We start from the raw sequence: 21,830 nt of genomic DNA on the forward strand, positions 1-21,830 counted from the left end.
ACAGATGCTCCAACACATACTTGCCGAGCAAATGAAAGAGTAAACGACATCAAGAAAAGAGCTAACAAATGACCCTTGAAAACATATTTTAGAACTAGAGAGATGATTCAAGTGGTAAAGCACCCACAAGACCCCAAGTTCAATCCCTGGCACCACGCTGCCCTTCAAGCACCACTATGTGTGGCCTTGATCACAGTCCTTCCGTTCTTGTTCATCGATTTGCTCGGGCGGGCCCAGTAACGTCTCCATCGTGAAACTTGTTGTTACTGTGTTTGGCATATCGAATACGTCACGGGTAGCTTGCCAGGCTCTGCCGTGCGGGCGAGATCCTCTCGGTAGCTTGCCGGGCTCTCTGAGAGGGGCGGAGGAATTGAACTCGGGTCGGCCATATTGGCTGCATTCAAGGCAAACGCCCTACTGCTGTGCTATCGCTCGTCCCCAAAAATGCTGGGTATATCCCTGGTGACCTCGAATCACTGCTAGGTGTGGCCCTCATGGCCTCTGACACTTTTACATTTGTCTCTAGTGGTCCCCAAGCACTACTAAGCAGTCATATGCACTGAACTCTGCCGGGACTGGGTTATACCAGGCGCTGTTAGATGTGGCCCCTGTATTTTAAAACATATGGCATAAGACGGACATGTAAACCACTCTGCCAGTTACTGTTGTGACCATGGATAGAAAATGCAGACTAATAAGCACCACTATAAGCCGGCTTCACCCTGGTTGCAGACAATCCCAGTCAAGTCATACTGCACCCATACTAATGCTACTCTCCATCATCAATGATGAACCGAGGGCTCCACAGACCTACACATTGCCCATGTTGTGTGCTGATAAGAGCAGAATCGCTGAGGGGTCTGAGAGATAGGATGGAGAGAAGGGCATTTGTCTTGTATGCATCCAACCCAGGGCCCATCCCCAGCACCTCATGTCATCCCCTTGCACTGCCAGGAGTGATCCCTGATCACGAAGTCAAGAGTAAGCTCGGAGCACCACCAGGTGTATCCCCAAAACAGCAGAATCAATGAAACAAATGCCCTCACCCCACTCAGAACACACCCCTAAGTGGAGAAATTACACCCACTGGGACGCAGTCCACCCTGATGAACAGAGACTCCACAAGGCGCGCTCTGCTGAGACACCTGCCTCACTGCATGTTTCAACTCTCTCCAATGCCCCCCAACACACAGATACACACAGAAACATTCACAGATACACACACAGAAACATACACACAAAAAAACATACACAAATATGCACACAAGCGCACATGCACACACACACACACACACACACAAACACACACATTACCTATCCCTCATCAGACTGTCCCAGCCTCCCTTCTGAACACATTACAGAGGAAGAATAGTGCACAGGAAATGCTTTTCTAAAGAGCAAAGGGGATTATGCCCAGGCCCCTGGTGAGACTTTCAAGATCCACAACATACTACTCCTCATAGCACTCATGCCCCATTCCCTTCCCTGCTGCTGTGGATTCCAGAAAAATGGCAGGGAGTAGATGTGGGCCACAGGTAATGCAAGTGCTACACACAGTGACGATAACCTCAAAACAAAAATTTGTTGCAGGTACTTTCATAAGCAAAAAGCAAAATTCATACTTTTAGAAGGAAAGTTCAAGGTGAATATATCCAAGAGCTCTTAAATAGCATCAAATTCAAATAGTACCTCCCACCTGCTACATCATCCACCACCCGCAAAACCCACAGGAAGAGATTCATGAAATTTACTACATTCAGATGCAAATAAACAAAAATGAACAGAGAGAAAAGTAAGCCTACAGTTCTGGGAATGTTATTTACAATGTGTGTAACCCACAAAGGACAAGAATTTCAGGACAAATGAAATTGAAAAATAAGAAAAAGGGGCAGGAGGGATAATACATCAGGTAGTGTGTTTGCTTTATGCGAGGATGATCCAGGTTCAACCCCCAGCATCCATTATAGTCCCCTGTGCACCACTAGGAATGATCCTTGAGTGCAGAACTAGGAGTGAGCACTGAGCACCACCAGGTGTGGCCCAAAAAAAGACAAAAAAAATAAAAATCATTGAAACAACAGAATGGTCTCACGATCCCCTATAGGCACTGGATAGGGGGGAAGATGGAAGGTATCACCAGAGAATTCTCTCCCAGTAGGGGAAAGAACAAAGCCACACCATAGTGAAAGCACACAGTTCCTTGAGAGATGTCCCAATGGAATCTCTCACCTGTTAGGGGAAAGTGGATTGGGAAGCAGTTATCCTGCCAGGAAAGTTTGTGCGGGAATGCTCAGGAGCAGAAACAGCTTTTTGCTGGCTCCTTAAACTTTATCAACCTACAGGGCTAAGTGAGCTTGGAGCAGTATGAGTGTCCAAAGTGTCCATTCAGACACACTGTTAGAGAGGATGAAATCCAGCCCCCAACACCACACAGTGTATCTGGAAGTTATAATTTTATGTTTTTAAGATGTTTTAAAGTAATATGGGGTTACATACAGGAAAAGCCATGAATACAGAACTTTAAAGCATGCAAGACAAGATCTATATCAATTACATCAGTGGTAAAACATAAAGGCAGGCTTTGGGCTACAGTGCTACACCAAGTTATCTGATGGTTTAAGGTTTCTGGGTGGGGGAGCACATAATGCCTTAGATTGTATTTTTTAAAACAACAACATAACTAAAGAAACATGAAATAAGAGATATTGTTAAAATTTAGCAGAGCTAAGTATGTGATAACACCTAATGTCATTATCATATATATATTTACTGGCTCCTTAAAGTTTATTACAATAATTTTAATATCGCTGGGTGAAAGCAAGTCTCCTTCCTCTACACCTCCAAAGTCCACTCATACTGTACTCCCCAAATGAGGGTTTCTTGGAGACAAAAACAGAATTCATTTAGCTCAACCAAGAACCAAGAACCTTCGCTATAATGATAGATAAAAAAAAAAAAATTTTTAAAGAACCAAAAACCGTCTTTCCGAAATCATGAAATTTACATACAAGTGGTTCTACATGGAAAGTATCATGTTAAGCAAAATGACTCAGAAAGAAAGGGATAGACATAGAAAGACTGCATTCACCTGGGGAACATAAAGTAACAAAATAGGAGACTAACATCCAAGAATGACCAAGATTAGTACCAGGAACTTTACTCCATGGCTTAGAGGCCAACCACACATACTAGGGAGAAACGGAGCTCAGATAGAGAAGGGAACACCAAATGAAGGTGTTGGGAGGATCCTCCCAGGATGGGAGAAGCATGCTGAAAATAGACTATAGACCAAACATGATTGTCATCCATTGCCTCTTTTGCAAACCACAACACCCAATAAGAGAGAGAGAACAAAAGGGAATGCCCTGCCACAGAGGCAGGGTGGGATGGGGGGATGGGGGGTGGGAGGGATACTGGGATCCGTGGTGGTGGGAAATGGGCACTGGTGGAGGGATGGGAATTTGATCATTGTATAACTGAAACCCAAGCACATAAATTTGTAAGTCTACAACTGTACCTCATGATATCTCACTAATAAAAAAAAATTTTTTAAAAAATAAACCGTTTTTCATAGAGATACCCCAGACTTCGGATGATTCACCAGGATGATTACACCTGAGAATCAGTCAAAGTGCATTTAAGAAAGACTATGCAGGTTGGAGCAATAGTACAGTAGGTAAGGTACTTGCCTTGAGTAAGGCTGACTTGGGTTTGATCCCCAGCATCCGATATGGTACCCCAAGCACTTCCAGGAGTGATTCCTGAGTGCAGAGCCAGGAGTAAGCCCTGAGCACAGCAGGATATTATCCAATAAAAATAAAAATAAAAATGTTCATTGCAGTATGTGGCATGGTTAGGTGTTAGTCTGACACAAATATCAACCTTTTTTTAACCCTTTAGCTGTGACTGGTGGGTGTCTGTTACCCTGATCTATGATTATGATAGGCAGGAGTCAGCTGAAGGGGACTCTGTGCCAAGGGTGGCATGGTTTTGGGGATCAGGCTTTTTGAATGACTACCCCTTCTGTAGTCATTCATAGGAGACAAGCTAGAGGGACAGAATATTTCTCAAGGGGTAGAGTATGTTTCCTATCATGCAAAGCCCGGAGTTCAATCCCTAATAGTGCATAACTCCCAATACCACATGGAGTTACATACACACACACACACACACACACATACACACACGCTATGGTACATCACAAAGAGGGCATGGACAGGCATTTGTATATCCATAATCATCAAGGAAACACAAATTAAACCAAAATTAAGCATTACCACACACTTACCAAAATAGCTAAAATAAAAAGACAAGAAAGGCTGAGTGTGGATGTGGATAGAGAGCACCTGGAACTACTGTGGGAGTATAAACTGGTAAGACTGTGTGAAAAAAAATGTTCAATACCCCTAAATCTGGACATAAAAATATAGTATACTTGATAATCCCCCTGGTAGGTATATCACTAAATAAATGCATAGTGCTGAGACTATGACTCACGTGGTGCCGTACATGCAATCCTGGGATCTTTCGTATTATTTTTTTGGGAGGCCACATCCGGCAATGCTCAGAGATTACTCCTGGCTCTAAGTTCAGGAATCACCCCTGACAGAGCAGGGGACCATATGGGATGTCAGGGATTGAACCCGGGTTGGCTTCCTGCAAGGCAGTTGTCCTTCCTATACACTCTACTGTTGCTCCGGCCCCTGCAGTCCTGGGTTCTATCCCAACCATCATATGCGTCTCCCTCCCTGAGCACAGCTAAGTTCAGTTCCCACAAAAATAAAGAGAAAAATGCATACACATGTTCATCAAAAGATAATTATAAGAAAGGAATCACTCTATTTTTGACAGCCATATATCACAAACAATCAAAATATTTCAAAAGTACATCAGAAATTAGCCAAATAATACCAACAATGACACCAGCCAATAGCCCATAGTGATAGACTCTAGGTATATAGAAAAGATTTCATCATTTTTTGTAGGGAAATACAAATCAAAACAACAATAAGATTTTATCTTGACAATCATCACTATTCCAGTGAGAATAGTATATGTCAAAAAAAAAAACTGGAAACAGAACAGAAATTCAGAAGGATCATCAGAGATTACTTTGGAAATCTTTATGCTATGAAACAGGAGAACCTACAAGAAGTGGCCACATCATTTTTGGAATCTAAACTTTAAGCTCATCCTCCCCCCTATATCCACTTCTTGGCATCTACCCCCAAAACGCAAAACTTGAAACTTGGCATATAAACACAATGGAATACCATGCAGGTATTTAAAAAAATAAAAAGATGAAATCTTGCAATTGACTGTAATATGAATGGAACTGCAGGGTGTTGGGGAACAGTTTTCCCCAACATGCCCATACACGGTGCACACTGGGTCCGAGCAGACATGGGGCGAAGGATGATGGGCACATGGAGAAACGTCCTCTGGGAGCAGCTGATGGCTGTTTACTTTATTACCAAATACACACATATTTTATAGAGGGTTTCAGAAGTTCCAATCACATGAAGTTTAGCATTTTTGGCCTATTTCCTCTCCTACTCTGCTTTGCCCCAGTACAATCCCAATCAAGCCTCGATGCTGCGGTTAGAATGGCTTGGTAAGCATACCTGACAGCTTCTGTGTCTTGGGCTCATGTGACTAGGAGGTCAAGTGAGGCTCAAGGCCGGACACCTGCTGCTGACTCCCTGTTCTTGCCAACTTTACCCAGACACTCCCTTCTGCAAGGCCTTGCTTCTGTGCCACTTTGCAAGGTCGGGTCTTATCTGCTCCAGTGCCCGTAGCCATGCTCCACAACAGGGTGTCCTATTAAACTAAGTTAGTCAGAGGACAAAGGACAAATGACATATGATCTCACTCATCTTTAGTATATAGAGAAACAAAACAAGGGGATAAACAATATTCAATGATGACAAAACCATGGCCTTGGACTACAAACTTAGTTTAGGAAGCTGGAGTGAGTGGTGGAGGGATGAAGAGGTTGTCTAGAATTAAGTATATGGGGGTAGAGTTTCAGGCACTTTGGTGATGCATTAACTGTACGTCAAAACCATACCATGTTGACACTATTCTTAAGCTTGTTACCCAAACAATAATGCCAACAATAATAAAAAACTGAATAAATAATCCATAGTAATACTCTTATAACATATATTCTACAATCCACCTTTAGCCAGCAAAAATAAGTAATATATGGCATCTGGATCTCAGAAACAAAATGTTGTGTAGAACAATCTAAAAGCAAAATATTATAATCTATATGTTCCCATTCATATAAGCTTTTAAAAGAAGCACAAACTCTGTTTCACCTAACAGAGTGAAAATACTCTAAGTGAGGGGTAACTGGCATGTAAAAAGTTTTCAGTGGGTTGATAATAGTCCATAAATTTCTTGATGCAAGTGGGGGTGGTTTATGACATATCCACTCAGTACAATTCAATCAAGCTTTCATGTAGAACCTGACTTTACCCTGTTATGTGCATTGTACCATAATAAAATTGTGACCTTTAAAACCCATGTTCTAGACAGCAGTTAGTAGCAGAACACTGTCACCCTAGAGAAAAGAGGAGCAGCCACTAGAGCACCCACTTGTGAGCCTACCTGAAGGGAGCTGGGCCAAGTATTTGAACACCATGAACAGGTTTCTCCGACAGATGGGGTTAGTGTCATCCATCAGGAAGGAAAGGGAAGCAATCACATCTTGTTCCAAAATACTCTCTCTGCAGAAAGATGATCAGATTAGACCCAACAAAGACAAAGAGCAATTGGCTCAAGTAAAATCCAAGAGGCTGTTCCCATGCCATCCCCACCCAGAGTCTGCAGACTACCATCCTCTGGCTCCCCTGAGAGAAGGCAATGGCCATGGGAGTTTAATAACCCTGTAGAATCCTTCAAGGTTGCAATAGCAATGGGATGTGGGTGGTGGTGGGAAAAAAAGAAACAATCTCAAAAACACAGAGCTCTGCACCTTCCTAGCTAAACCTCCAACTTGAGCTCTTCGTGCCCCTTGATGCTTCATACTGTCTCCTTCCTACTGTCTGTAAAAGGAGATAAGGTGTGGCCTCACATGACGGGTGAAAAGGCAGCTCAGATAGAGAAGAGACCACCAAATAAAGGATGCTTGGAGGGCCCGCTCGGAATGGGAGATGTGTTGAAGGTAGACTATAGACTGAACATGATGGCCACTTAAAGCCTGTATTGCAAACCACAACACCCAAAGGGAGAGATAGAGTGAAAAGGAATGCACCTGCCACAGAGGTGGGGAGGGGCGTAGGGTGGAAAGGACACTGGGAACATTGGTGGTGGAGAATGGGCACTGGTGGAGGGATGGGTACTCGATCATTGTATGACTGAAACGTAAGCATGAAAGTTTGTAAGTCTGTAACTGTACCTCATGGTGATCCATTAAAAAAAGAATAAATAAATAAATCACTGAGTATAAAAAAATTACAGATCTAAATAACCCCTCAGATTATAAAGTATTGTCACTGTCACTGTCCTTCCATTGTTCATCGATTTGCTCAAGCGGGCCCAGTAACATCTCCATCTTGAGACTTGTTGTTACAGTGTTTAGCATATCGAATACGTCACGGGTAGCTTTGCCATGCTGGCAAGATACTCTCAGTAGCTTGCTGGGCTCTCTGAGAGGGGCGGAGGAATCGAGCTCAGCTTGGCCTGGCTGGCTGTGCGCAAGGCAAACGCCCTACAGCCCCTATAAAGTATTAAGACCATTTAAATGCAGAGAATGTTAATCTCTGCCCCCACCACCTCTGTTGAAATGGATCTATGGCCAAGGTAAAGTTATTTTGGAAACCACAATAACCTATAATAAAGTCAACTGAAGCCCAAAAAAAGGGGGGGAGATAAGGTGTCAAGGAGTTGATTTCCCTGAATTGCCAGTCTTTGCTGACCACCTCTCATCTTTCTCTACCCTAAGCTTCGGGTACTGAGACTTGCTGATTTAGAACCCCCCTCTTATCTCAGATTATCTGTTTGGGTCACATCTAGCAGCAGTGGCACTTTAACCCCTGTCCTATCTCACAAGGTCACTCCCCGGTCCTGGTGCACCTGTACACTCTCTCTCCAGCCTCTTCCCAGCAGCTGATCTTTCAGCACATCTGCAGCCAGCACCTGCCTCCAAATCTAGGAGTGCCTATGTTGCTTGTTGTTGTCATTGGGTTATCAAATATTAAGCATGGGAATTTGGAGAGAAAAGTTTATTTTTTTATTTGTTTATTTTTATTTTATTTTTTACAAGTTTCCTCATGAAAACAAAGTTGATAGGATGTTGTAAAGAGATTAAAAAGGGTGAGTCTGATTGTACAAGATTCTAGAAAGTTTTTGCATGCTGATTACTTCATTAACATTTGAGTTAAGGAAATCAGAGCTGTAAGTTAGATGTTATGAATGTGATTTTAAGCAAAAACTCATAGTAAATGCCAACTAAACGGCCCATATACAAGAAAAGGTCTGAGTTGTACAAAATGATTGGTGAATATCTACCCATTCATTTTGGGGATAAAAATGAACTATTTAAATGAATGCACAATTTTATTAATTCCTGCTTTTGTAAAAACTTCCCTAAGTCATTAGGTAAGAATTTTACAAGCATTATTTATTAAGCAGTAACAGTGAAGTGGAGACCATTGAGCTTTTTCCAAATTGTACAAGACTATCAATAGCACAGTAGAACTTTCCAAAGCTCCGTGGCTTATAGCTATCTCTCTCTCTCTCTCTCTCTCTCTCTCTGTAAAGTTTTTAAAGACCTGGTTGATTGTCCATATTTCTTCTGCCAGTGTTATGGAATAAATCAATGAGAATAACCTCTAGGAATTTATATGTGGAATCTTCATCAGCCCGGCAGGAAGTCAAGACTCTTAGAATCCCAGTGACATCTCATCACTGTTCAGCAGCAGTGAGGTTCAGCTAAACTTTTAGTTATTGAACTTCATGGCAGCAGATTTTCCCTTAGTATCTGGACATTTGCAGCCAAGATAATATACATGAACCCAATATATGACATAATCTCTCTTGGCTCCATCTCCTGTTCTCCATCCTGTCTTAGGACTGGTGAGGCTGGAGGCCCCGGGGAGAGAATATTGAGAGCTGGTGCCAGCAGTGTACTCTGAGGAAAAGAGCACAGCCCCTGACCGCTCTTCCTTCCTAGCTTCTGGACTTAATTTGAAATGCCTCTCTTGGCTTACCGCCCAGGGAGCAGGAAGAGCTTTGAGAACATGGGGTCCCCTGACTCCAGGCTATTTAATCATTCCTTTTGATTCATCAAGCAAGTGTTGGGTGGCCCATTGGTCGCTTGTTGAGAGGACTTTTGAGGTCACATTTCTTAGTGCTAGGTTCAGAACTCAGTGTGAAACTCTCAGCTAAGTTCCTGGCACAACTCTGCTCTGTCTTATTGGCCAGGACTTAGCCTTATGCTGAGTTCCAAGTCATTCAGAGTTTCTAAAAGTTCACATTGGAACATCCAAGTGGCAGAGGACTTTCCAGAGCATCTTCTAAGGTCTCCAGGCCTTGTCCACCACCCCGTGTTAGTCCTGAATTGTAAATCAGCTGTACCGTGTAGGAACTAATTCTTTAAGGTGACAAGATGGTAAGTGCCCTGCTTCCCGTCTCATCTCCTCTTTCTGTTATGATGTCTATGTGTCCAAGAGAGAAGAATGGTTTTGACATGAGGGCTGGAGTGATAGCACAGCGGTAGGGCGTTTGCCTTACAAGCGGCCAACATGGTCGACCCGAGTTCGATTCCTCTGCCCCTCTCGGAGAGCCCGGCAAGCTACCGAGAGGATCTCGCCCGCACGGCAGAGCCTGGCAAGCTCCCCGTGATGTATTCGATATGCCAAACACAGTAACAACAAGTCTCATGATGAAGACGTTACTGGGCCCGCTCGAGCAAATCGATGAACAATGGGAGGACCGTGACCGTGACCGTGTTTCTTAAGAGATTAATGAACTCCCAGAGCCACCACTAAATTTAAGAGAAATTCAGAAATCAGGCACAGATTATTTTTTTCTCAGCGGTAGGACGTCTGCCTTGCACGCAGCCAACATGGCCGACCCGAGTTCGATTCCTCCACCCCTCTCGGAGAGCCCGGCAAGGTACCGAGAGTATCTCGCCCACACGGCAGAGCCTGGCAAGCTACCCGTGATGTATTCGATATGCCAGACACAGTAACAAGAAAATCTCCAATGGAGACGTTACTGGGCCCGCTCGAGCAAATCGATGAACTCTTTCTCCAACCTGGTATGGAGGAGAGAGCCTGGGATAACAAGCTTCTCACTCAGGTCTCTGGCCCACATATCAGAACGGCCATGAGACGAATGTGAGCTTTGCAGGCCAAGGTGAGTGATGGTTTCTTCACAAAGACCCTCCTCCTCACATACCTGCAGTCAGGAAACATTTCCTCAACATCTGAGACCTCTTAGTACTACTCAGTACTACTTATTACTACTACTACATCGACCCTCATTAGGCTCTTAGTTTCTCTAAACTTGTCCTTGTTTCAGGGCTGGAGAGACAGTACTGTGGGTAAAGGGCTTGCCTTGTGTGCAGCTGATCTGGGTTTGATCCCTGGCATCCCCTATAGTTCCCCAAATACTTCTAGGAGTTATTCGAGAGTGCAGAGCCAGGAGTAACCCCTGAGCATCACAGGGTATGCTCCCCCATGAACCCCCCCCACACACACACACACCAAAAGAAAAAAGTTGCCTTGGTTTTAATTTCTTTCCAACTATTGTCACCCTTCACTGGGTATTGCTACCTAATATCCATAGAAAAAGGAAAGAAGGAGCAAGAAGACTCTTCATTACCCTGTGCCTCTAAGGTATCACGACAGTGACACTTGCACTCTATCTGTCTCAGATAAGTGAAATGAGGCTGTAAATCAAGAGTGTTGCCAGCTCCAACCTGGAAAAGGTCGCATGCTCAGGCCAGGATTTGTACCCTACTCACTGGTCTGTCCTTCGCGGTGGGAAGAATGGGAATGGAGTAGTCACCACGGCACCATCTACTCACATGTACCCCATTCATAGCGACTTAAGAAGTCAAGAGTATACAGGGACCTGAAATTAGAACCCAGGAGATGTAGTAATTAGGTGGTCAGGGGGTATGAGGCAGTCATCTGGAGATGGTCCTGATGTGTGTATCTGTATGTAGGGGTGTATGTGTGTATGTAGGTGTGTGTATGTGTATGTAGGTGTGTGTGTGTGTGTATGCGCTTGTGCGTGCTCAGACACTGTGCAAGGAGGGGAAGGCAGCAGTCCTCAGAGAGGAATGCCTAGACCACCAGGCAGCAGAAGGGCAGACATTCTGTGGTGCTTGGATAAGTCCTTCACAAGCAATAAACTCAACCAACTCCCTGTGCCAGGAGCAAGTGCCAGTGGAGAAAATGGGATAGTGAGAGTTTACAGAAAGGTAAGACTTTAAGACCCCTTTGCTTTGCTGAGACACCCTTAAAAGGACTGGGCACCCTCTGGGCACCCTTGAGAGAACCAGAAGTTTCTCTAAAGGTTGTCTGTGCTTTAAGTCAAATAAGCTTGAAAGTGACACCCCTTCCTCCTTTCTGGGCATATGCATAATAGGCAGTGATTGCTGGTCAGAGATTGAAAGGTACTTCTGATTTTTTTTCAGTTCTGTTTTCAACACAGTTAAACCCATGACTGATTCCAGGTCAACACCGGGAAATGAGCTGATGTGGAAAGGTGTCTCCATCACCTGCCCCATCCCCTACCTCCAAAGCATACACAGACTAACTGCTCACCAGAACGCAAAAAGAAGTATGAAGCTGTACATAACTAGGAAAAAGACAATTCCAGGTACCATAAACTTAGGAGAACTCAGCATTATGAAGGATTGAGGTGCATGTCATAACTCCCACTAAGAGATGGGAGCCCATGTCACAAGCCCAGTGGGAATCTGGGAAGTGGGAAACTGGGTTTCTCATAAAGAGCCAAGAAAAGGCTAGATTGCTGGGGCTGGAGAGATAGTATAGTATACCCATGCAAGCAAGGGTACCTGCCTTGCATGTAGCTGTCCCAGATCCATCCGCATCCCACATGGTCCCTGGAGCAAGTCAGAAGTGATTCCTGACTGCAGAGCCAGTAATAAACCCAGCACTGCTGGGTGTGGCCCACAAACAAACAAACAAAAAGGAAACAAAAAACAGGTGGGGGGTGGGCTAAATTGTAGTTATAAGACCTGAACTTTTCTACCTATAAACCATGAAGCTCAAAACTGTAGACTAAATAAAAACTGACTCTGGGGACTGGGGAGACAACTCAAAGTGGTGCAGAGCATACCCTGCAGGCACAATGCCCCAAGTTTGATCCCTGACCCAGCATGACTCCCAAAAGGGAACCACTGGGTGTTGTGTGGCATGGTGGCTCCTAGCACAGCTGGGCCTGAGCCACACAGCATCACCAGGGCCCTAAACTTGTCATTCTCAGAACCACCAGGCCAAGTAACAATGGGGAGTCATCCTAGAGCTCCTGAGCATATCTGTAAATACCACCCCCCCTACCTCTGGCCCATATTGAACTGGAAAAGACGTCACCTCCCACTAACCCCCACAGAGGCAACCAAAACCACCCCCCACAGAGTCCTGTTCTGGCCAATTATTAACCCCTTAGGAGGCCAATGCCACACACAAAAGTTTGGCACACTTGCTTTCATTAAGTACCATTCCACATGGGGAGAACCACCAAAGTGTGCCATTAGTTTTAAGAAACAGCAGCTCACCTGCCCACATTATGTGATGCCATGATGTAAAGCACCTCAGTTGTCTTTACCCGCACAAAGTCATTAATATCCTGCAGCAGTTTTTTCAGACTCTTCATGAAACCTATAAGGCAAACCAACAACCAAACAAGATGAAAAACATCAACCATTCTCAGAAACCAACTGGAAGTCAATAGATGAGACAACACCAGATAACAAGAGCAGTACCAGAGGTTCCACTGTTTGGGGGCCATATGGGGGAAATTGTGTTAAAAAATATTTGGGTCAAAAAGGATAAATGCTACATTTCTGGACTCTACATTTATAAATCTTGGAACCTAAATTTTAAAAAAATAAAATAAAATATTTGGGTCATTCAAGGGGTCTCTGAGTGCCAGAAAGGCTCACCCCAGGGGATAATTCATGTAACTCACTTCCTTCATTATTTCTACCCTCTCTCAAAGTCAGTTAGGGGGCTAAGAAAATAGCACCTGCATTTAGAGAGACCAGGATTCAGATTTTAACTCTTTCCCAAGCTAGTTATGTACTTTCAAATGTGCTATCTACCTGGGTATACAAGACCAAGGAAGTTAAAGTTGTGCTTTATGGGGGCTGGAGAGATAGTATAGTGGGTAGGGCACTTGCCTTGCATGCAGCTGTCCCAGTTCAATCCCTGGAACCCTATATGGTCCCCTGAGCACCAGGAGTAATTCTTGAGTGCACACCAGGAGCAACTCCTGAGCATGCTGGGTATGGCCCTAATACAAAACAAAATTGTGTTTTATATCTCTGTCCAGCAACCCTAGCTTCTGAATCTCGATTTTCTTATCTCTCAGTTGAGTATTTACCCTTCCTCCCAGGGCCGGTGCCGTAATGACCAAGATAACGGTGGTCATACATGTGGAGGGGTACTGACCCAGAGTCCCACTAATTAAATAGCAGTCCTCATTACTGAAGTCCCGCCTGGACTGCTAGGCCCTGCATCTTCTCCAGAGTTAAACCAGTCCCTCTGATAAGACTGGAGGGAGAAGTGACAGTTCTCTAATCCTGTAGCTGGTCTGGGAAATACATCACTCTGCCACTAAATTCACCTCAACTCTTGTTTTGGCAATGAAGAGAGTGGAGAAAAAAGAACCTTATGACCCAGATGTATCTGAGGGTTTCTAGGGTACATGGCTCTCTTCTGTTAGCATTGTGGATAAAATAAATAAAGATGGATCTTTGTGGAAATGCAACCAAATGGACAAGGCATAGAAGAGAAGACTGCTGATGGTGTCTGGATAAGGAATAACCAATGAATCGATGGGGATGGATACTGGTGATCTCAGTTCCTTCTATCTGGAGCTGTTTTGACTGTCTAGATGCCTTTTTGTCAGTAAGTAGGTTGTGACATGCTCACCTGTGTTGATAGCCACAGCGACGTTCTCAGGGTCATGCACGAGGTCAGAGAGAGCCATGAGGGCTTTTTGCCTTGTCTGTAGATCCTCAGACTGTAGCTCCTCATTCAGCTTGGGAAGGGCTCGATGGCCATAGGCAATGGCAGCCTGGGCAGGATTGATATTAGGGGGCATGTACTGTGAGATTCGGGGATGCGCCATCTTTCCACTCCTGCTGAAGGAGACTCTCTGGCTTTTGAAACGATGTTCTGCAGAAACCACTGCAGTAAATGAATCCCAATAATTATCATTATTACTATTGCAATGTAGGAGCTACTTCTCACTGGGTCTCAAAACTTGGAGGGAAGCTGGGTAGGGATTTTTATTTTCATTTTATAAATGAGTAATCTGGGGTTGAGAGCAATGGATTGATTTTTGAGGTCACCATGAGGGTAAACACTCCACACTACAAACTCCAGAATTCTCCCACGCTTAACAATGAGAGGGAAAACAACACCAGTATTTTACAGACAGGGCCTTTGGTCAAATCAAATCAAATGAGCTAACTCTTGCTATATTTGGTTCTTGTGTTAGCTATATTTAATATCTAACTCAACTACCTCAGAAAGAGGGGATTTGAATTATTCACATTTTACAAAGGAGCTTTAGGGGCAAGAAGCTTGCTGGATGTCACATAACTCCTAAGACTAAGAAACAAAGTTCAACTCTGTGTCAAGCTCATCTACCTGTGGAGAACTATATTCAGATGCTTGCCTTTAGGGGCCTAAAAGAAATTAAAATAAAGTGGTGTGTGTGTGTGTGTGTGTGTGTGTGTGTGTGTGTGTGTGTGTTAGGTTGGTTTTGGACAACACCCAGCAGTATTTGGCAGCTACTCCAGCTCAGCACTGGGGTACCATGTGGTGCCAGGCATCAACATACAAAGCACGTAGTATAATCATTTGAGTCCAACCTCTGCAAGCAGGTAGGATTGGACTATGTCACTCTCCAGTGGTAAACATGTAGCAATTATAGGCAGTATGGCATAATAGATCACAACAGGGGGAGATAACTCAAAGTTCCAAAGCACATGCCTGGCAGGCATAGAGTCCCAGGAATTGAACCTAGCATTGTATGGCCTCCCAAACTCCTCTAGGTGTAGGTAGGATGACCCTCAGCAAGGAAGGAAGGGAAGAAAGGAGGGAGGGAGGGAGGGAGGGAGGGAGGGAGGGAGGGAGGGAAGGAAGAAGGAAGGAAGAAGGAAGGAAGGAAGGAAGGAAGGAAGGAAGGAAGGAAGGAAGGAAAGAAAGAAGGAAGGAAGGAAGGACAGGAGAGGTGGGACGGAGGGAGGGAGGGGGAGAGAGGGAAAGTGGAGAAGGAAGTGAAAAGGGGGAAAGGGAGGATTGGAAGGGTTTGAGGGCCAGGTCAGGGGTGGACATTGACCATCAGTTCTTTTATCTATGTCTTACTGCAACCACAAATGAGAAACTGTAGCACTGCAGTACTGCCCTCCCGTTATTCATCGATTTGCTGGAGTGGGCACCAGTAACGTCTCCATTGTGAGATTTGTTGTTACTGTTTTTGGCATATTGAATACGCCATGGTAGCTTGCCAGGCTCTGCCGGTGGGAGAAATTATAAAGGAACCATATTCCTTCCCTCCCAATAGTTGTTCCATTAACTGATGATACTCATGAGCCTGGCACACCCGGTCTCCAAAGACATTGGCTGTTGGCTGTGGGTATTATTATAGTGGTGGTGGGGAACCAGGATTAGTGGCAAAGACAGACCTGGGAGAGGACTATACTCCAATGAAAGGTTTTAGACACTCCGGGCGCCGCTCTGGCGCGGGAAAAAGGTAAGAGGAAGGGAGGCCCAGGTGGGAGGGAACTTGGCCATTTCAGACCTGGGCTCCCCTTACAGAGATCCCAGCACAGGGTAAAGGGACATGGGCTGTGAGATTCCAGTAGCCCCTAAGAGGACCTTGAGGGTTGTAAGGACGCGGATCCAGAAGACTAGGTGTATGGCCGGGGGAGGGGGGGGGGGACCCCTGTCCCGGGTCCCTGTCGGACTCCGGCTGGCTCACCTGCCTCAGCTCAAACGGTCTCCGCGGTGCGCCCGTTGCCAAGCGACCAGGTTGCTAGGCGACCTCGCTGAGTACGCAGCCTGGGCACAGTCGGAACCCCAACACGCAGGCGCCAACATCTCGGGTTGGGCCGGCTATAAAGGGGGGCGGGGAGGGGGGGGGGTGGCAGAAATTGACAAGATTGGTATGAAGAACTAAGGCGCGCGACCGTGTTCCTGGTACACAGGGGAAGGGAATAGGAAGGTAGGAGAGGTTTGGGAGGGATTGTGTGTCACTTTCGTTCTCCTGGACACTTGGAACTCCTTTGATCCTCAGAGTCAGCCTCTGCGGTGATTGATTAGGGTTCAGTGCTGAAGCGAAGGAAACCCTAGGTTCCATCGGGTACAAAAAGGAAAACAGGAAGAGAAGAAATCGCTGAAGTGCTAAATGTCCGTTATTCAATTTCTGAACATAAACCTCAAAGAGGTTCAGGAGCTTTTCCCAAATCACTCAGGTCTGACCCTAGGACTGCCTCACCCTGGCCCTTGCTTCTTGCGTGTTAATGATACACAGATTGATCCCTGCGGTGAACCCAGCAAGTCCCTGGCCAGAACAACTGTTTCTCAATTTTTTTTGTTGTTGAAGCAACATTGGTTTATTACATTATATAGGTTTTCGATGTAGAACATTATAAAGTAGCCTCTTTCTAGACTGCATCGTGTTCCCTTGCAAACTCTGATTTTCCCCCTTTATCACACAAGTCATCCCTTTTATGGGATTTACCCACTTTCTTCCTCATTACCTTCTGATAACCAGTGTTTAGTTTTTAAAATCTAATTGTTTGACAGATCAACTGTTTTTCAGGAAGAATATTGAAAATGTTGGAAACAAGTCAGATTCAGATACCACCTGAGAAAAACTCTGGTCCCACCGCTGAATCCTGTTGTCAGCCTGTTACTCAAAGGGTGATGCTCTCCTCCAGGCATTCTGGATCTCTAATCCCCCAAATTAGCAACTCTTTCCTCAGCCTGAACTGCCTGTAGCTCTGACCACCTTTTGGTTCTTCAGGATACAACTTAGTGACCACTTTTTTTAATGAGGCCTTCCTTTCTCCACAACTTCAAATGAGTCACTGATTCTATAGCTTAATTACCTCATTTGCACACTTACCTCCCCTAATTTTCTTTTGCTTCTCTGTTTCCCCAGTAGATGTCAAGTTTGGAAACTGCTAATCCTGTTTTCTTGCTCTTCCTGAGGTTGGAAACTGCTAATCCTGTTTTCTTGCTCTTCCAATGCCAGAATTTCCCAAAGTTTTTCAGTAAGCAGAGAACAAATAAAAGCTTAATGAACTTGAATCAAACTTTGTAATCACCAAAGCACTTACACCAAAGTAAGTTATCACCAAAAATAAGTAATCGCTAAAGCATTTACCCCATAAGAGTTGTGAGCTTCATAGCAAACTCTCAAAGTAGATAGCTGGGTCTATTTTATAGCTGAATAAATTTAAGCACAGGAAGAGGTAGAATAAGTCACTTAAATTTACTCTTAATCTTGAGCCCCTAGCAATGAAATTAACCAATAGAAGCACTAAACATCAGACTCTGGTGCATTTACCTTTAAATCAAGATAACTGACTTAGATCTGTGTGCCAAGAGACACATATTGTAATATAAATCCAGACATACCCCTTTATGGCTTCCCTTCAAAGAATTAAGTCATGAAAGATTTCTAACCACGTGCATTTTAGCATATTTTAAGTAATATAATGTATATGGCGTTAGACTGGGAGTTAGATCTAAGTTCTAACTCTAGTTCTAACTCATAAAGTAAATTCTTTTACACATATGAGCCTTAGTTTTCTCGTGTGGAAAATCAGGGCAATGAATCAATTAGATTCTCAAAGTGTGGGCTCAGGTACCTCAGGATCTTTTTGCCACCTATTTTATTGGTTTAAATTGTTCTTAAGCTTTATTACTTTTCATTCTTTTTAATCTCTTTTAATATATACATATACTTGGGCCAGAGCAATAGTACAGGGGGTAGTATGTTTGCCTTACACGCGGCCAACCCAGCTTTCCATATGGTCCTCTGAGTTCCACCAGGAGTAATTTCTGAATGCAGAGCCAGGAGTAACCCCTGAGCATCGCTGGTTGTGACCCAAAAAGCCAAAAATAAATAAATAAAAATATATACATATACAATTATATAACGCATATAAGTTTTTATGAAACTTGACATTTTAATCGATGATAAAGAACATTATCAATGCTCACGTCCTTAATCCCTATATCACCCCCTAGACTTCTCTCCAAAGCTACTAATGTCTTATTTTGGTAATTACACAATCTTACAAACACTGTAGAGGTCATCTAGCCCCACATTCTTCACTCCAGAAACAGAAACTAGTTGACAGCAGACAGCATTTTAATGACCATTAATTATAGAAATTAATTTTGTAATAAGAGCCCTTGAAGTCAAGTATTTTATTGGGGTATATTTAAATTCAGAATTATGTGGTCAATTAAGGTCAATAAATGATAAATGAAGACTGGAGGAAAGATCCCTTCATTCAAAGCTCTTGGGTGGGATGTCAATAAAATATGAATACAGCAAGAACTGTTATGTCACAAATGCTGGGAAGAGGATTTATCTGTGGAAAAGCCTCCAAGAAAGAGAGCAAACCAAATTACATTGAGGAGTGATCTCCAAGGGGCAGAGATAAAGGTAATTATTGTCGCCTCTATGCTCAAAATTTTCTTTTCGTTTGAATTGTTTACCAAAAAAGGTAGAGAGGAAAATCCATTAATTATGAAAATAAAATGTCTTCCTTACACTTTGGTCCCCAACAAGTGGTTGTCCCCACCTGTGACAACAACTGGTCTCTTTAGAGATAAGTTAAATATATAAGTATATCCACTTTGTTTGTATAAATAAATTTTGACATAGTGGCAGCATATTTCAAATGTAGTTCCCCACCTCTATTTTTTTAAGAGTATTTGGAGCCAGTGAGATAGTATAAGGGTAAGGCGCTTGCCTCCCACCAGGCTTTCCTGGGTTTTACGTGTCTGGTATGGTCCTCTGAGCCCTCCAGGAGTGATCCCTCAGGGCAGAGTCAGGAGTAAAACCTGAGTATAGCTGGGCGATCACGATGATCACGACCATCCTGTTGTTCGTTGATTGCCACGAGCAGGCCCCAGTAACATCTCCTTAGTCCTAGCCCTGAGATTTTTTTTTTTTAAAGTGCCATATTCAAGGCTCTTTCAGGGTTAAGAGAATGAGCCCCATCATTGTTACTGGTATTTGGCATATTGGGTACGCCACGAGGAGTTTGCCAGTTTGCCGTGTGGGCAGGTTACATTCAGTAGCCTGCCAGGTTGTCCAAAGTAAGAATGAGATAATAAGATGTCGCACAGCTGCAAATGTGACCACTTGCTTCCGGGAGCTGGGTTTTATAGTCTCTGGGTCTTGGCCATTAATGGGATTACACTCCACTAGGGGGCCAGTTGGTCTCCTGCCCCCACGCCTAGCTGTCCTCGCCGGGGCCCCTTGGAGGGGAGCGGATTGAGTTTCCCTCCCTGCCCCGACCAGGGCTCCAGCAGCTGAAGACCTCCAGAACCAGCCACCACTATGCTGAGACCACTCTCCACATGCATGAAGGTACCGGCAGAGGAACAAAGGCATGTGGATCCCAGGGCTGAGATCTCCAAGCCTGCTTGGATCGGGGCTGAGCATCCTCCACCCAGATCGTCCATATTCCAGTAGGCAGGGTCACACCCACCAACTGGCCCCCTGGTGCCGCGTAATCCCATCAACGGCCAAGACTCAGAGACTATAGCTGGGCATGGCCAACAAAAACAAAACAAAACAAAAATTGGTATTTGTTCATTCAGTTAGCATTTACTAAGTGCCAACTATGTGCAGGCACTGTTAAATTGATGCAAGTTAGTAGGAACAAAGCCTTTGCTCTCCTTACTCTCAGTGGAGGGAGACAGACAATGAATATAAACAGTCAATTGCATAACACATGAGAAAACAGTAAACTGCTCTAAGAAACAGAAATAGAGATTGAGCGGATGCTGCAATTGTCAATAGACTGCTTAAAATGCTTAAGAGAGGCCTCCCCTAGAGAGGACATCAGAGCGAAACTGAAGGTGAAGGAAGGGAACAAAGTGGATATCTAGGGAAAGATTACTCCAAGCCCAGAGAACAGCCAGTGCCACACCCCATCGCCTAGTGTGTTGGAAGCCCAGGGAGCATATGTGGGGATAGAGGGTAGGGGAGAAGCAAGGGGAGATGAAATCAAAAGAGTGTCTAAGGCGAATATTATGGGACCTCGTGGGCCACTATGGAGATTTTTTACGGGGGTCCCTGGCTGCGGAAGAGGAAGTAGGATAGAGACAAGGGTAGAAGCCGGAAGACTGGAGGAAAGATTACGGATAACGGCAATACAGTAGAAGTGAGGAGAGGCTATTGGAGACGTTCTGTTTAGGGGAATCTACAGAATTGAGTGATCAGATATGGGATGCGAAGGGGCCGAGGGATCGTGGAGATCCCACTCTACCATAACATAAAGAAAATACACAAAATACTTTAGATGAACAGGAGAAAAATCTTACTTCATTTATTAGGAAAACAAATGCTTAAACGCTGCGCATGATCTCTAGCCCTTTTGCTCTTCCGACTGGGTCTGGGACACACCCCCAGGCCCCGCCCCCAGAGTCAGGCTCCTCCCCCGGACCGCTGGACCACACCTACCGCCGGCCCGTCTGGCTCCGCCCTCGTTGCCATGGTGACCGCTGACACAGCGGCCGCCGCATTCCCAGGAGATCCTGGGAGGCTCCGGTTGCCGTGGTGATCGCTGGTGCCAGACCTCCCCGGGGGACTCCTTCCACTTGGAGCCCCTCCCAGGCCCCGCCCCGCAACTTTCAGGATTCGGCAGACGCCTGCCTGTCACAGGCCCTCGTCGCCATGGTGATCGCCGCCGCAGGTCGGGACAGACTAGGCCGCGCACACTCCCGGGGCTCTGCAGTCGCCGCCGCCGCGGGTGAGTCCGTAGCCCCAGGCCCGAGGCTGTCCCACCCTTGATCCCGGTTAGGCACAACCCAGTGCGCTGGCGGCGGGAGGGCGCTGGGTTCCCCGCCTACCTCTTCCAATGCCACAACCTGAACGTGCGGTCAGGGGCCTGCTCATGCCCGGGGTCCCACCCTGAGTCGTTCTGGAGGAGGGCCGGTCATGGAGCGAAGGGTCACAGGCCCGAGACAAGGCCGCCCTCTTGGGGGCGCTGCAGCATAGGCGAGGCCGTCAGGGGCCTCCCGGGTGGGGTTGACACAAGGCCCCGCCCACCCGAAGCCCTCCCCTTTCAGTTCAACGCCCTTCACCCCCACCCTCTGCCGCAGCCTCTCTCAGACCTCGCAGTGAAGCTCCGAGAAGGGCCTCTCCTGATTGGGCATCTGCTAGAGGCGCTGGCAGTACCAGGTAGGCCCATTCCTCATCCCCTCCCCCCCCACCATACTTGCCTGCAGATTAAGAGAGAGAGAACTTGGTGATGCTCAGATGTTTTCCTTGGTCAATATTCCTGACAAAGAAGGAGCCTTAAGTCTGTTTAAAAAAAAAAAACTACCTGAAAGTTAGGGATGATTTTTTAAAAAAAT

The 21,830-nt window shown here is 45.2% G+C and overlaps 1 protein-coding gene across 1 annotated transcript in view; it reads right to left on the bottom strand.

The window, feature by feature from the left end:
- Positions 1-14,340, bottom strand: part of RSPH14 (radial spoke head 14 homolog) — a 74,504-nt gene extending 60,164 nt beyond the window's left edge. The window contains exons 1-3 of the mRNA XM_056113597.1: positions 14,142-14,340; positions 12,764-12,866; positions 6,616-6,734 (exon numbers count right to left, since the gene is read on the bottom strand). Coding sequence (XP_055969572.1) covers positions 6,616-6,734; positions 12,764-12,866; positions 14,142-14,340 — 421 coding nt within the window. The remainder of the gene's footprint in view (positions 1-6,615; positions 6,735-12,763; positions 12,867-14,141) is intronic.
- Between the last annotated feature and the right edge of the window lie 7,490 nt (positions 14,341-21,830).

Source organism: Sorex fumeus, unplaced genomic scaffold (genome assembly GCF_029834395.1).
Source record: "Sorex fumeus unplaced genomic scaffold, SorFum_2.1 ptg000021l, whole genome shotgun sequence".
Taxonomy (NCBI): domain Eukaryota; kingdom Metazoa; phylum Chordata; class Mammalia; order Eulipotyphla; family Soricidae; genus Sorex; species Sorex fumeus.